Below are 13,401 nucleotides of genomic sequence, written 5' to 3' on the forward strand. Positions count from 1 at the left end.
GTCTGTAGAATGATAACAAAACTGAGGAGTCAATAATAGCAAGGGAATTCATATTCAAAATAACTGCGAAATGCATAGTTTTTAAGTCATTTTCCATAAGCAACTCAGTACCCAAAGTGACAAAATTTGTTTAAAGAAAGACTATTTAATATTTGTGACTTGCTATGCTAATGTAATAAAACTGACAATATTATCAAAGTCACTTTATAAATTTAGTGCTATGCCTGTCAAACTACCAAAAGATACTTTTATAGACTTAGACAAAATAATAAAATTCCTTTGGGGGGGAAACCACAATATCTAAAAATAGAAAAATAATTTTTAAAAAGCTAGAAATGAAAGGGAAATTGAATTTTCAGACCTCAAGCTGTATCATAAAGATGCATTCGTCAAAACCCATTTAGAACTCATTAAAAAAATAGAAAAACAAATCAGCCTAACAACCTAGGCAAGAAAGAATCCAAAATAATTGAACTCACTAACCTAGAGTTTAAAAAAAAAATCTATAAATATAAATTACCAAGGAAAGAACTCCCTATTTTTAAGAACTGCTGAGAACCCTGGAAAATTATTTGGAAGAAATCAGACTTAGGCAAGTACTTACATGAAATTCCCAATAAGTTCAAAATGGATATATGATCTGAAGTTTTATAGCCCTCACAATAAAAAATTAGAATCGTATACCTTTCATAGGTATGGATTATCTGTATCAAGATGCTCTCTGAGATTCCTTTCAATTCTTTTGTGTCTTAGAAGGGTTTCACTGTTGGGGGATCTGATTGAAATTTGTGAGAGGGTTCTTGGAAAATAAATTTTCATCTCCCTGGGAAGACTTTTTGCATGTGAGCAGAAGACTGCATTAGGTGACACTCCAAATACCTTTCTAACCTCCTCTAAGTTCTTTATAGTTGTCAGTTTGAGGGATATAGATGAACTCAGAGACCTTGTATATGTGGGTTTTTTTGCAAGGCAATGGGGTTAAGTGACTTGTCCAAGATCACATAGCCAGGTAATTATTAAATGTCTGAGGCTGAATTTGAACTCGGGTTCTTCTGACTCCAGGGCCAGTGCTCTATCCACTGAGCTGCCTAGCTGCCCCCTTGCATATATGTTTTAAGGATTTAAGACAGTTGAAAATAGAAAATATGAATTGAAATATTGCAAAAAAAATAGGGTTGGTGTCTCAATTGAATAGTATTTTGAAAAGCTTTTCATTTTTGGTTTGTTTTATAAGGGATATAAAGCACTTTTTAATTGTATGTGTCACCACAGAGCTTATCTTTATAATTTTATCACAAAAATATTTGTTCTTTTGGTTATTTTTCAGAATGATGTGGTTAGGAAGTAGTAGGATACTAAGTATAATATGTGGTAGACAAAAGTTTAATGTACTTATTCTTCTTTTTCACCCCAACAGCTGGTACACAAGCTGGAGAGGAGATGGCTGTTGTTTCAAAAACCAACATTAAAGAGTACAAAGATAGCTTTTCCAATGAGAAATTTGATTTCCGCAGCCACCCAAATATCACTTTCTTTGTTTATGTCAGCAATTTTACCTGGCCCATCAAAATTCAGGTACAGTTGCCTCTGATCATTGTTATATTTAACACATTTGGAATTTGTAATTTGGGAAAGTCTAGTTTACTTTTGTAATGTTTGTAGGAAAAGTATGATTTGGGTAAATAGTATAACAAAAAGTGAAAGGGAGAAGGGAGTGAGCCTCTTAATAAAATGACTTATTTTTAATTGATTTATAGAACTTGATCTGGTATATACCATTACTGGGTCAATCGGACAGATATTAATAACAGATTCCAAGTATTCTAGTCATGTTAACTTAGTATTGCTATGAACTGAAAAGTAATTAAAACTTTTATTTTAATTTTGCATAATTCAGACTAGGCCTACCTTTAATAATAATCCTGAGGTCTTTTTAAACTAATAGAAGGAAATTACATTCTTGTAATTCTCTTTTGCTTAATATGGTTTTCTGCCTGACCAGATTTTTTGAGTGGGTGATGTATTAGCCATTTAACACAAGAGTAGAGGAATAGATTCCATTTTTTTCTTTTGTATTCATTTTATTTTTCATTGACCATAAAGAAATGGTCAGGGGCGGCTAGGTGGCGTAGTGGATAAAGCACCGGCCTTGGAGTCAGGAGTACCTGGGTTCAAATCTGGTCTCAGACACTTAATAATTACCTAGCTGGGCAAACCACTTAACCCTGTTTGCCTTGCAAAAATCTAAAAAAAAAAAAAAGAAATAGTCAACTCATAGCAGTGTCTGCAAATTCTGTGCTGCAATGACTATCATATATTACATGCGCAGAAAATTGTGGAATTGAATTAAAATGCTCCTTTTAGTGTCTTGAATTGAAAAGGATGAGATTGGATAACTTAATATTTCTTAGATTTATTGTAATTGACCTCTAGAGAAAAGTTTCTGATGAAGATGTTAGTATCTACAATCAGCCAAAAAAGGGAAAAAAATTTTTTCTGATACCTTGAATAATCTATATTTCTTTAACTGTATATATCTGTATAATTTGATATTGCTGCAAAATTTTAATTAGCTAATAGGCAGTCTTCTAATAATAATGAAGACGGCTGGTTCATAAGTGATAAATACACAGCCCATCTTCAAGCCTATTGCTAAAAGTTTCCAAGCAAAGTTGGACCTAAATAGCACTTGGGCTATTTAGCTTGGGCTAAATAGCACTTGAGCTTTCAAGAGCCCAGAGTCACCTCCATATCGTTGTTAGGTTCATACTGTAATGGAGGAGGCAAAAGGTGACATTCATTCAATTCAACAACCTTTCAATGCTTTCTATGTAATACAGCATGATTTAGGAGAAAGGAAGTGGACTATACTTGGAGTCAGAGATTTGAGTTTGAGACTGACTTTGGACACTTCCTAGTGATTAATCAGCATTTTTTTGTTTAGCCAGGATGTTTTTTTTATTATAGTTGTGCAGAAAGAGGAAATATTTCAGATGATGAAAGCTCTTGACCTGCATGAGACTTAGCAATTTTATATTCTTTGAAGAACTTAAGATCAAACAGGGGTAATAGGAGATAAAAGAAGACATACAAAATTGGGAGAGAAAATTGAGACTATCTAAAGTTGTTAGTGACCAAGTCACTGAGTTGTGATTGAAACAAGTAGTATTTAATAAGTAACTGCTTGTTTTATTACTACAAGTTGAGTGAGTGTCTTTCCATTGTTCTTCCTGGAGATTATAAGATTTCTCATGAAAAAGAAAAATGTTCAGCCTCTTAAAGTCATAATGTCTAGTATAACCTACCCCTTATAATAAAATGGTACCTAGAAGCACAACAACATAATCAGGGCTAGAGGCCTATCTGTATCCTGCCTTCTTGTATTTCTAGAGTGTAAAGGTAGCTATTCTGGAAATTAGGGAAGGTAATCCTTATAGATGTCCATCAACCCATAAACACTGGGGATACAGTGACAAAAATGAAGAGGTTTCTGCCCTCAAATTGCTTATATTCTGTCAGGAAGATAAAGATCATCTCAAGGTGGATCTTTGTTCTTTGAGAGAATTTAAAAGTATGACTGTTTGGCAGAAACATAGGAGATGCAGCTAATATCAGTGAAGATAATGCAAATTGAGTAGGAAAGACTCATTACTGAGATTTGTAGTAGTGACTAAATACGACTTACAAATGGGGGAAATGTCTGAATCAAATTACACATGAACTTGGAAATTACAGTAGGAAAGGAAGAAGGGAGAGGCAGAATGAGGAAAATTTTCTCACATAAAAGAGGAATGCAAGGAAGAGCATTTACAGTAGAAGGGGAAATGGAGGAGGTGGCAGGCAATGCTTGAACCTCAATCTCACCAGAATTGGTTCAGAAAGCAAGGAATATACTCAGCTGTAAGGAAATCTAACTTACACAATAGGGAAATAAGAGGGGAAGGAATAAGAGGAAGGGAGTTGTTAAAAGAAACAGATTAAAGAAGACTGGTTAGAAGCAACATAGACTTTTGAGGAGGATCAGGATATAAAAAAAGAGAAAAAGAAACAAGAAAAATAGGATGGAGAAAAATACAGAATAATCATAACTGTGAATGTAATCGAATGAACTCAATCATAAAACAGAAGTAGATAATAGAATGGATAAGAAACCAAAATTTAACAATCCAAACTTGAAACAGAAAGATACACAGAGTTAAAATAAAGGGTTGAAGCTGACTCTATTATGCTTCAGAGGAAGTAAAAAAGGTAAGGGTAACAATCATTATCTCAGACAAAGCAAAAAGCAAAAATAGACCTAAATAAAAGACAAATCAGGGAAACTATATTTTGCCAGCAGATACCATAAGCGAATGAAGAAGCATCAAAAATTTTTGATAAAAGCCACATTTGCCAGATATATTCTGTGTCAAATTTGTAAAAAATAAAAGCCATTTCCAATTGATAGTCAAAAGATATAGTTTCCAAAAGAAGAAATCAAAGCTGTCCATAGTTAGATGAAAAAATGCTTCAAATCACTTCATTAGTCACCTCAGTGTCATATCTTAAGAGTTTTTCTACCTTTCTTTCCTTTTTATTCTTGCATTTTGTATATATACTTAGTTGGGAGTTAATTTCTTATGGGTCTTCTCCCTTCAATGTGAGCTCCATACAGGTGTTTGTACTTTTGTGTTTCTTTGTATCCCTAGTTCATAGCTTAGCCTAGTATCTAGTAAGTACTCAATAAATACCTACCAACTGACTTTGTCAATACTGATACACCCAATCACCTAGTCCAATGTTTTGTACAAAATAGGCACTTAATAAATGCCAATTGAACTGAATCATATTACTGTGGTGGAATATTATTGGGCCATGAGATGTAAGAAATATAAGGAATTTTAAAAACTGTTGGAAGACCTTGTATAAACAAATACAGAGAGAAGTAGGCAGAACTACAATATATGTAATGACTACAAGGATATAAAACACTGAAAAAAAACTGGACCAGTCTGAGGTATTTAATTTCTGATCTTGATCCTAGAGAATAAAGAATCATTTGTTTCTTGCCATTCATTAGAGAGGTGGGGGAGATTGACTGAATGTTGAATACACTCTTAGATATGGCTGCTGTGGTAGTACCAATTGGTTTTGCTTACCTTCTTCTTTGTTTTAAGGCAAGGTATAGTGGTAGCAGGTAGGTTGTATTTCTAGAAAAGATAAAACCAAAAAGGCATTATTAAATCTTCTTTTAAAAAAATATGCAGAGGAAAGACCAGATAGTTTAGTGGAAATTGTTTTAACTTTCATGTTCTTAGATACCATTTTCCCTGGCTTTATCTTTGAGGAGGGGACTAGGGAGTTGTTAATTATGAAGACTAAAGGTAAGGATCAAATACGAGATATCAGCTGAAGAAACAGAGAATAAGGATGATGAAACTTTTGGAATTTTGTATAATTAGGTTTTATACCAAGTGAAAGTAAGTTAATTTGATCCAAGTTGAAATTAATGGATGTATGCTTTCCCAAATAAGGAAAGTGGTAGTCCTTCCTACATTCTGCACTGACAAACCATTATCTACAATATTGTTCAGTTGTTCTGGGAACCATATTTTTTTTAAATGTTGATAACATGGAGAATGTCTAGAGGAAGGTGATTATGATGATCAGAAAATTCTTGTTATATAAAGAATTGTTGAAGAAACCTTAGGTATGCTTATCCTGGAGAAGAAAAGACTTAAGAGAACATGATCATTTCTTTAAAAATTTGCAGGACTGTTATATGGAATTTCTTGATTTTGTAGGAACAAACCAAAATTGACAAGTAGAAGACAGTTTTTTGTTTGTTATAAGTAAAAACTTCTTAATACTTAAAAAATGAAATGAAATTTTTTGGGGGGAGAGTATGGGTAAATTATGTGGCAGGATGATCCTAAGATGGCCACAGAAAGGAAGTCTGTTCAGGTATGATTTGGACTAAATGAAATCAGGACTTCTTTTCTCATTTGAAAATACTGTAATATCAAAGAGAAGAGTGTTTTGTAATACTTTAAGGAATTAATCCTGTAGAAAAATGAAAATGGTTGCCAAATAATAAGATCCCTATCACTAGTGCTCTTAAAACTGAACCTAATAACAGGATGATTTTGGAGTTAAGAATTTTTGACTGGATGGTTTCTGAAGTCCCATCTCCAAAGTTCTCTGGTTGTTTAATTCTTTGACATAAGAAAGACCATACTATTTGACAAAAAAAAGAAAATGAAAAGAAAGGAGAATAAAGCTGATCTGAGTCAAGAAAATCTACTTTAAGACTGGGAGTAGAAAGGGGAGGGAAGGAGGTGACCATTGAGGAAGGTTTCCTTTCTGGGGGAGGGGGTTCTGTCTGGTAAACTATAGTTTATATTTATATTTAGGGAAGATGAGGTAGGAGCAAAACTTGAGCTCTTGAGTATTTTCCTGATGTGGTTTATAGAATTTTTCCCTCTATGGATTTGTTTTAATAGGAAAACTGTTTAGAATAGAATTATGGAAGGGTAAGAGAGAAAAGAAACTAGGATAAATTAAGAGGCATTTAGATTTGATGTGTATTTAGGAAACCCTGGAGAGTATTCAAGAGTCCTGTGGCAGAAATGTGGGCCTGACAGCTTGAGAAGTACAGGGAGAGAAAAGAAGCAGATAACTTAAATTAGCTCAGATAAATGTTTCAGACAAGAAAGTTAAAGACATGTCAAAAAAAATCTGTATGTAGGCCAAAGGATGGAACTAAAGAGAAGTGTCAAGGATCTTCCTGATATACTCTAAAATTAAACTTGCCAATTAACAGTGATAATATTGTTATTTTTAATATATTAGCACAGCACAGCCATGAACCCCAAAGATTTCCTGAATCTGTTTGTTATTCTTCATTTGTAAATATTTTAGAAAACTTTATAATTGAATCCACACAAGTATTATGTGTGCTTTACTGTCCTGATCCTCCAGATATTGTATATATATTTTGTGATTCTTTTGAATGGGATTTCCATTCCTTTTTTGCCTTTTAGATTTTGTTTATAACATAGTAGAAATGCTGTTGATTTTTATGGGTTTATTTATTTACTTGCAACTTTGCTAAAACTGTTCTATCTTTTGCTGGTTCCCTGGTATTTTTTAAGTAAACCACCACATCATCATCAAATAGGGATATTTTACCTAGCTTTACACATTTATTTTTTCTTGTTTTATTGCTATTAACATTTCTAGAATTATATTAAATAATAATGATGGAGAATGAGCATCTTTGTTTTACTCATATTTATTGGGGAAAACTAGTGTGAGCCCATTTTAAAAGATACTTGCTTTCGATTTTTAGACATTTTTTATGATTATAAAGATCTATTTATATGTGTACTTTATAGAGGGAGAGAGTGGATATAAAAATACATTATACCTCATCAAAGACTTTTTAAAAATAGCAAGACAAAAATGTGGTTTTGGTTGTTTCTATTTCTAACATGATGGTGTTGATTATTTTCCTAATGTTAATATATTAATATTATATAACAATAATTGTATAATAATTATCCATTAAATCATAGTTATATAATTGTTAATTAATAATTATATAATAATTGCTGTAGTCTGTTTGACAACATTTTTTTTACTTTTTGCAAGGCAATGGGGTTAAGTGACTTGCCCAAGGCCACACAGCTACGTAATTATATTAAGTGTTCTGAGGCCGAATTTGAACTTGGGTACTCCTGACTCCAGGGCTGGTGCTCTATCCACTGTGCCACCGACAACATTTTAATTTAAAATATTGAATTGATATTCTTTGATGATATTGACTTATAATTCTTAACTTTATCTCTCCTTGGTTTAGCTTATTAGGACTACATTTGATTCATAAAAGAAGTGTGATCTAATGCTTTATTTCTTAATTTTTGAGACTAATTAGTGTAGTATTGTTACTAGTTGTTCTTTAAGAGTTTGATAGAATTAGTCTCCTGCGAATTTATCAGGACCAGTAATTCTTTTCTTAGTTGTTCTTTTTTATCAATTTTTCAAAAGGAATTATACATTAATTAATTAATTAAAATATACATTATTTTTGTAGTAAGTCCTATTTGAAAGTTGTTGGTTCTATTTCATTTAAAAAGTTTTCAATTTAATCTATTGTTTTAAATCTAACAAATATCAACAAGTGACATTTTCATATGCAAAGCAGAAAAGGGGGAAAAAAGGATTGTATTTACAACTTCATATGCTCCAAGTACAGCTTGCTTGTTCCCTTTGAGTATACAGCACATTTAAGATATTCTTTCAAAGCCTTCTTTATCTGTGTGCCCTCTTCACCTCCCTTTTGCTCCCTTCTATGCATTAAAAAGAAATAGTTCAGTGATCCTTATTTCTTACTTATCTTTTAAAAAAATTCTAGTAACCCTATTGCAGGCCCCCCTCCCCTTAGCCATTGTCTAAACTTACAATAAAGGAAAACAAAATTTTTACATCAGATTTGTAAACTAAAAAACCAATTCCTAAATTGTCATTGAAAAATATCTTGTTCTATACCTTGAATTCATCATTTCATTGTTAGGTGAGTAGAATGTGTCACCATTTCTGAAGTCTTGGTTGATCATTGCAGTGATCAGGCTTCTTAATTCTTTCAGTTATTTTTCTTTGCAAAGTTTGTTATGATACAATGGGGGAGGGGGGATTCTACTCATTTTACTTTGCATCAGTATATGGCGTCTTACCTGATTTGTCTGAAACTATCCTGTCATTTCTTAAGGGGTAATAGTATTCCATTACTATAATATGTTCAGCTCTTTCCAAATTGGTGAACACTTCCATGGTTTTTAGTTCTTTACTACTATAAAAAAGAGCTGCTTTAAATCTTTGTATACACAAGGGTCCTCTTACTCTTTCTTTGATCTCTTTGGGTTATAGGCCTGGTAGTGTTATCACTGGATCAAAGGGAATGCACAGTTTAGTGACATTTTGGGTAAAGTTCCAAATTGCTTTCCAGAATAGCTTCATCAATTTATAGCTCCACTGTTGGTTCTATTTCACCAGAGCATCTGATATCCTTTTTAAAATAATCATCAAATTGTACTTTAAACTTCATTAATTATTATTTAAAAGAGATTATTATTTTTAAGATTCTTGTTGAAAATCTTGCCTTATACTGGCTTTTTTCCCCCTTGGAAAGAGGACGCTGTGCACATAAATGGGCTTTTGTACTAGAGATAGCTGTGCTTTTGCCAATGCTGAGTTCTGGGTTTTTTTTTTCATACCCGTTGCTCCACCTCTTGAAAGTAACTGAAGTGGTTTTAGAGAGTATATTGGTGTAGAGTGTCTCTTCCTCTCTCCCTCCCCCCCCCCCCCCATACCCACTTTTGGAAAATAATCATTTTGAATGTAAGAATCAAAGCTACATTATGGAGGGAGATAGTTTTTCTCTTTAATTTGTCAGTGCCTGTGCCTGAGATGGATTGCTATGCAGAGTAAGAATCACTTAGGAAAGCAGCACACGGGAGGGAGCATATTAGAAAATAAACTATGATATGCTAACCATTTAGTTTGCCAAGCTCCTTTTGAAAAATCAGGTAAGTCTTGTTGCAAATGCAGCTTCATACTCTGATACAACTGCTGTAAGTATTTTGGGGCAATTTTCCTAGATGGGGTAGCATTACCATGGTATGTATGCTTCACCTTGGAAGAGAGTACAATTAGTATTAGTTCCCTTTGTGAACCCCAGTAGGTCTTGGCTTTTAGGACTTAAATGGTAGGAAGTGCTCAAAGTGGAAACCAGTTTGCTGCTAGTCCTATTCCCATGCCTAGTGATGATTGCACAGGTGTGAGCAGCACTCAAAAAGGCATAAAAAAAGGGGTGCTGTGATCTTTCTGCCCTAGTGCACTCATAGACCTGTTCTTGTCCTTTTTTATGTGAAATAAGTCCCTTAGGCCTTAGAAGAAAGTACTCCTACAAATGTAATCCCATGAAAAACTTAGAGCAAAACAGTGTAAAGTTGTTTAGTTTAGATTTCATTTATTATTTTTATTACAATCTAAAGCCTTTTAAAACCCTGCACTCTCATTTTTTAAAAGTAAAATTAATATTGGATGTGCTGCTATCTAAAGGAACCTGAATCTTCACCTTGAATTGTGTATAAACACATACTTTTAAAATGGTAATCCTTAAGTGAAAGTCATTTGGGGCAAAGCCCCAAATTGTTTTTTACAATTAGAAATAGCTCAAATGGTAATTGCTTAAAAGAGGGAGTTTGAAGTTAACTTTAGCATCTCTGCAGGCATTGGTTTTGTTATTTTTTGCTCTTTAACTTTTTAACCAAGTAAAAAGAGTATGTGTTTTAACTGTGTCTATTTTTGAAAGACTGATGTACACATGCTTCATCTCTTGTAAGTAACTCAGACTTGATCCTTGGGAGTCAAAGGACCTGAACTGTTTTCATTCCTGCTCCTAATTTTTTTAGGTCTGGTTCTAGGCTAAAGAATGAATATTCAGATGGACTCATTTGGTTAGGTAGAAAGTAGTTTAGTATATAATGATTACTATAGAAAAGTGTTTTAAATAGACAGAATTGAATTATTGTTTCAGCAATGGAAATTACTTTCTGAACTAATATTAAAGCCTTATCCATGAAGGGATAACTGTATCTAAGATATATGCATAGATATGCCCAATGGAGCATAGAGTTTATTTACTAAAATATCTATTTCTTGGACTTGTTGGGATTGATGTTTATCGAACTCTCTCAAATGGTTGTTCTGAGTGAGAAGAAAATTTTGTTGACCTTACCAGTTATGGCACTACAAACCATAAAAATATCCTTTGTCAGACTACTCTTTAAATGATGCCTAGAGGTTAAATTATTTTCTTCAGATCATAATTATGTCTTCTAGAAGGATGTAAAAAAGATAGCTATATAGCATTTTACCATTTATAAAACTTTTCTAATGTAAACCCTAAGCAAATATTTTTATCCTTATTTTACAGATGGGGAAATTCAGGTTGAAAGTGACTAGTGACTTGCCAGTGGTTATATAGTGTGTGTCCGTGCTGGAACTCAAGCTTAGACTTTAGATTTAAAGTTCTCAAGAATTAGGATCAAGAAAAATAATCCTCAAGTCATATTAAACAAAATCTCTCTCTCTCTCTTTGAGGATTGAAAAGGCATTTGAGGTTCTCTCAGTGGTCCTAGGCTATCTGTAGCAATATAATTTCTCATTGTTTGTAACTGTTTATGTAGGAGATTTGTTGACCCTGCCAAATAATAGAAATAACTTTTGAATGAATTCCTAATGTTAGTTTACTGGTGAGTGGTCTTTTTCTCTTAAATAAAGAGTGTAGAATGCACAAATATAAAACTTTCCATAATTCTTTTAATGTAGTTTATGCTTTCTTTTAATAATGCTTTTCATTATAGTTTTACTTTAACACTATTATGTTCAATGTGTAAATAATTCTCTTTGTTCTGCTTACTTTGCCCTTCATCAGTTCATACAAGTCTTCTCAAGTTTTTCTGAATTCTTCCTATTGGTTATTCCTTGTTGTTTTAAGTGCAGTCAGATTCCATTGCATCCATATGCCAAAATTTATCCAGCTATTCCCAGTTAACTATAAATATTTTTGTATGTGGAGTACATTTTTTTTCCTTTCTCTGATTTTCTTGAAATATATGTGCACTTAATGGGATGTCATTGGATTACAGTTTATTAATTTTTCTAGTATAGCTCCAAAGTGTTTTTCAGAATGATTGGAACAGTTCATAGCTTTATCAAACAGGGCATTAATGCACTTGTCTTCTCACTGACTTCAACATTTTTATCATTCAGATGAATATGAATTGAAACCTCAAGAGTTATTTTTAATAGGCATTTCTCTTATTTTTCATGATTTTTAGTATCTTTTCACATACTTGTTAATATTTCACATTTGTACTTTTGAACACTACTGAATCGCACAAAAAAAATTTTCCAGCAACAATTTGCTTTTCTTAAATCAGAACTATAATGAATATAGAAACTATGTTCTCTAAGTACAATGTTGATGACAATGTTTCATTATCTAGCATTTTGTTCTCTAGAGCTTTAGGATACACTATCTCCTTTGATATTCAAAATGTGAAGGAATCCCTATCTCTACTGTGGTCTGCCCTCTATGTAGGTTGGAGATGACTTTAGGTCCTCCAGATCTGGAGCATTGTTCTTTATCCTCTTTATCTTTGCTGTGCTTAGCACTATGCCCAAACCATAGGAGGTATATGATAAATACTGAGGCCTTACTGCCTACATATGCTCATGGAATTAGGGGTTGTTTTTAATCTTAGCAATTTATGCAGATTTAATGGAATACTCTTACTGATGAAGTCACTGCCATTGTAAAGTATTGACATTCATAGATAAGGAAGATGCTACTAGGTGAAACAGACTTGCCTTAAATAGATGTGCCTCCTTAGGCAAGTCTGTTTATGGTCTAAATAGGGAATCTAGATTTCTGAACAACAATACTTAAAAAATAGAAGAACCCAGGTCTTAGGACTCCAAATTCAGTGTTTTTTCTCTCCCTATTCCACTCTCATTCCAATTTCCACTTATTCCCCCCCCCCCTTTTCTGACCCACTATGATCAAGGCTTATAGCTCTATGGTCCAATCTTCATACTGTCTTGTATTCTTTATGTTTTGGTGTGCAGAAATTTTGATTCCCTATTTAAATCATAAACTCCCAGAGTGCATGTTTGAGAGTTTATTACCTGTACTCCTCAAACATATTTCTGGGTACTTAGACACTCAGGAAATACTAGTTACTCCATTTGGCAGTAATTTTGAATCATTCATGTTTCATTTTATACTATTATCAGTAGAATTGCTTGGCATTAGAGCTTCAAAGGACTGGATCTAGTGCTCAGAGTATTTGAGAGGTCAGCCCCTCATGCAAGTGAAGCTGTTGAGACAGAACCCAAAAGGTTGTGATTTGCTTAAGAACAACAAAGAGTCAACAAGTGAGAGAGCCCAGCTGGACATCCACATCTTTTGATTACACATCTGTTGTTCTCCCAGTGCACCACTTTAATCAATGATTACCTTGTCTAGTTGTAGTGGAAATAATTGTTGAAAATAATTATTCCCATTCATGAGTCAAATGGGACAAATTGGTATCTCCTTTTGTAGATGGTAAGATTTAAAATAAAATTGTAAAGGATTCTTTAAAAAAAAAACCATACAAACCAAAAACAACAAAACAGTAGTATCTTCCTCTGGAGATTGTGTTTTGCTGTTATCTTGCTGATACTGTTTTTAAACACCTATTAGTGATGTTTTCTTCCTTGGAGATTATTTTACAAAGTAATCTGCTGCTTCTTTAGATCTTGAAGGCAAGGATTTATCTATTAAGTGATGCCCTGTAGCATCTATATCAA

General features: G+C 33.2%; 1 protein-coding gene across 4 annotated transcripts in view; it reads left to right on the forward strand.

Moving 5' to 3' along the window:
- The window catches only part of ATRN (attractin), a 229,602-nt gene that overhangs the window by 128,759 nt on the left and 87,442 nt on the right, over window positions 1-13,401 (forward strand). For all 4 annotated transcript variants that reach the window (XM_074229992.1, XM_074229994.1, XM_074229991.1 and 1 more), the window contains exon 24: window positions 1,418-1,575. In XM_074229992.1, the coding sequence (XP_074086093.1) occupies window positions 1,418-1,575 (158 nt within the window). The remainder of the gene's footprint in view (window positions 1-1,417; window positions 1,576-13,401) is intronic.

This window comes from Macrotis lagotis, chromosome 3 (genome assembly GCF_037893015.1).
Source record: "Macrotis lagotis isolate mMagLag1 chromosome 3, bilby.v1.9.chrom.fasta, whole genome shotgun sequence".
Lineage (NCBI taxonomy): Eukaryota > Metazoa > Chordata > Mammalia > Peramelemorphia > Peramelidae > Macrotis > Macrotis lagotis.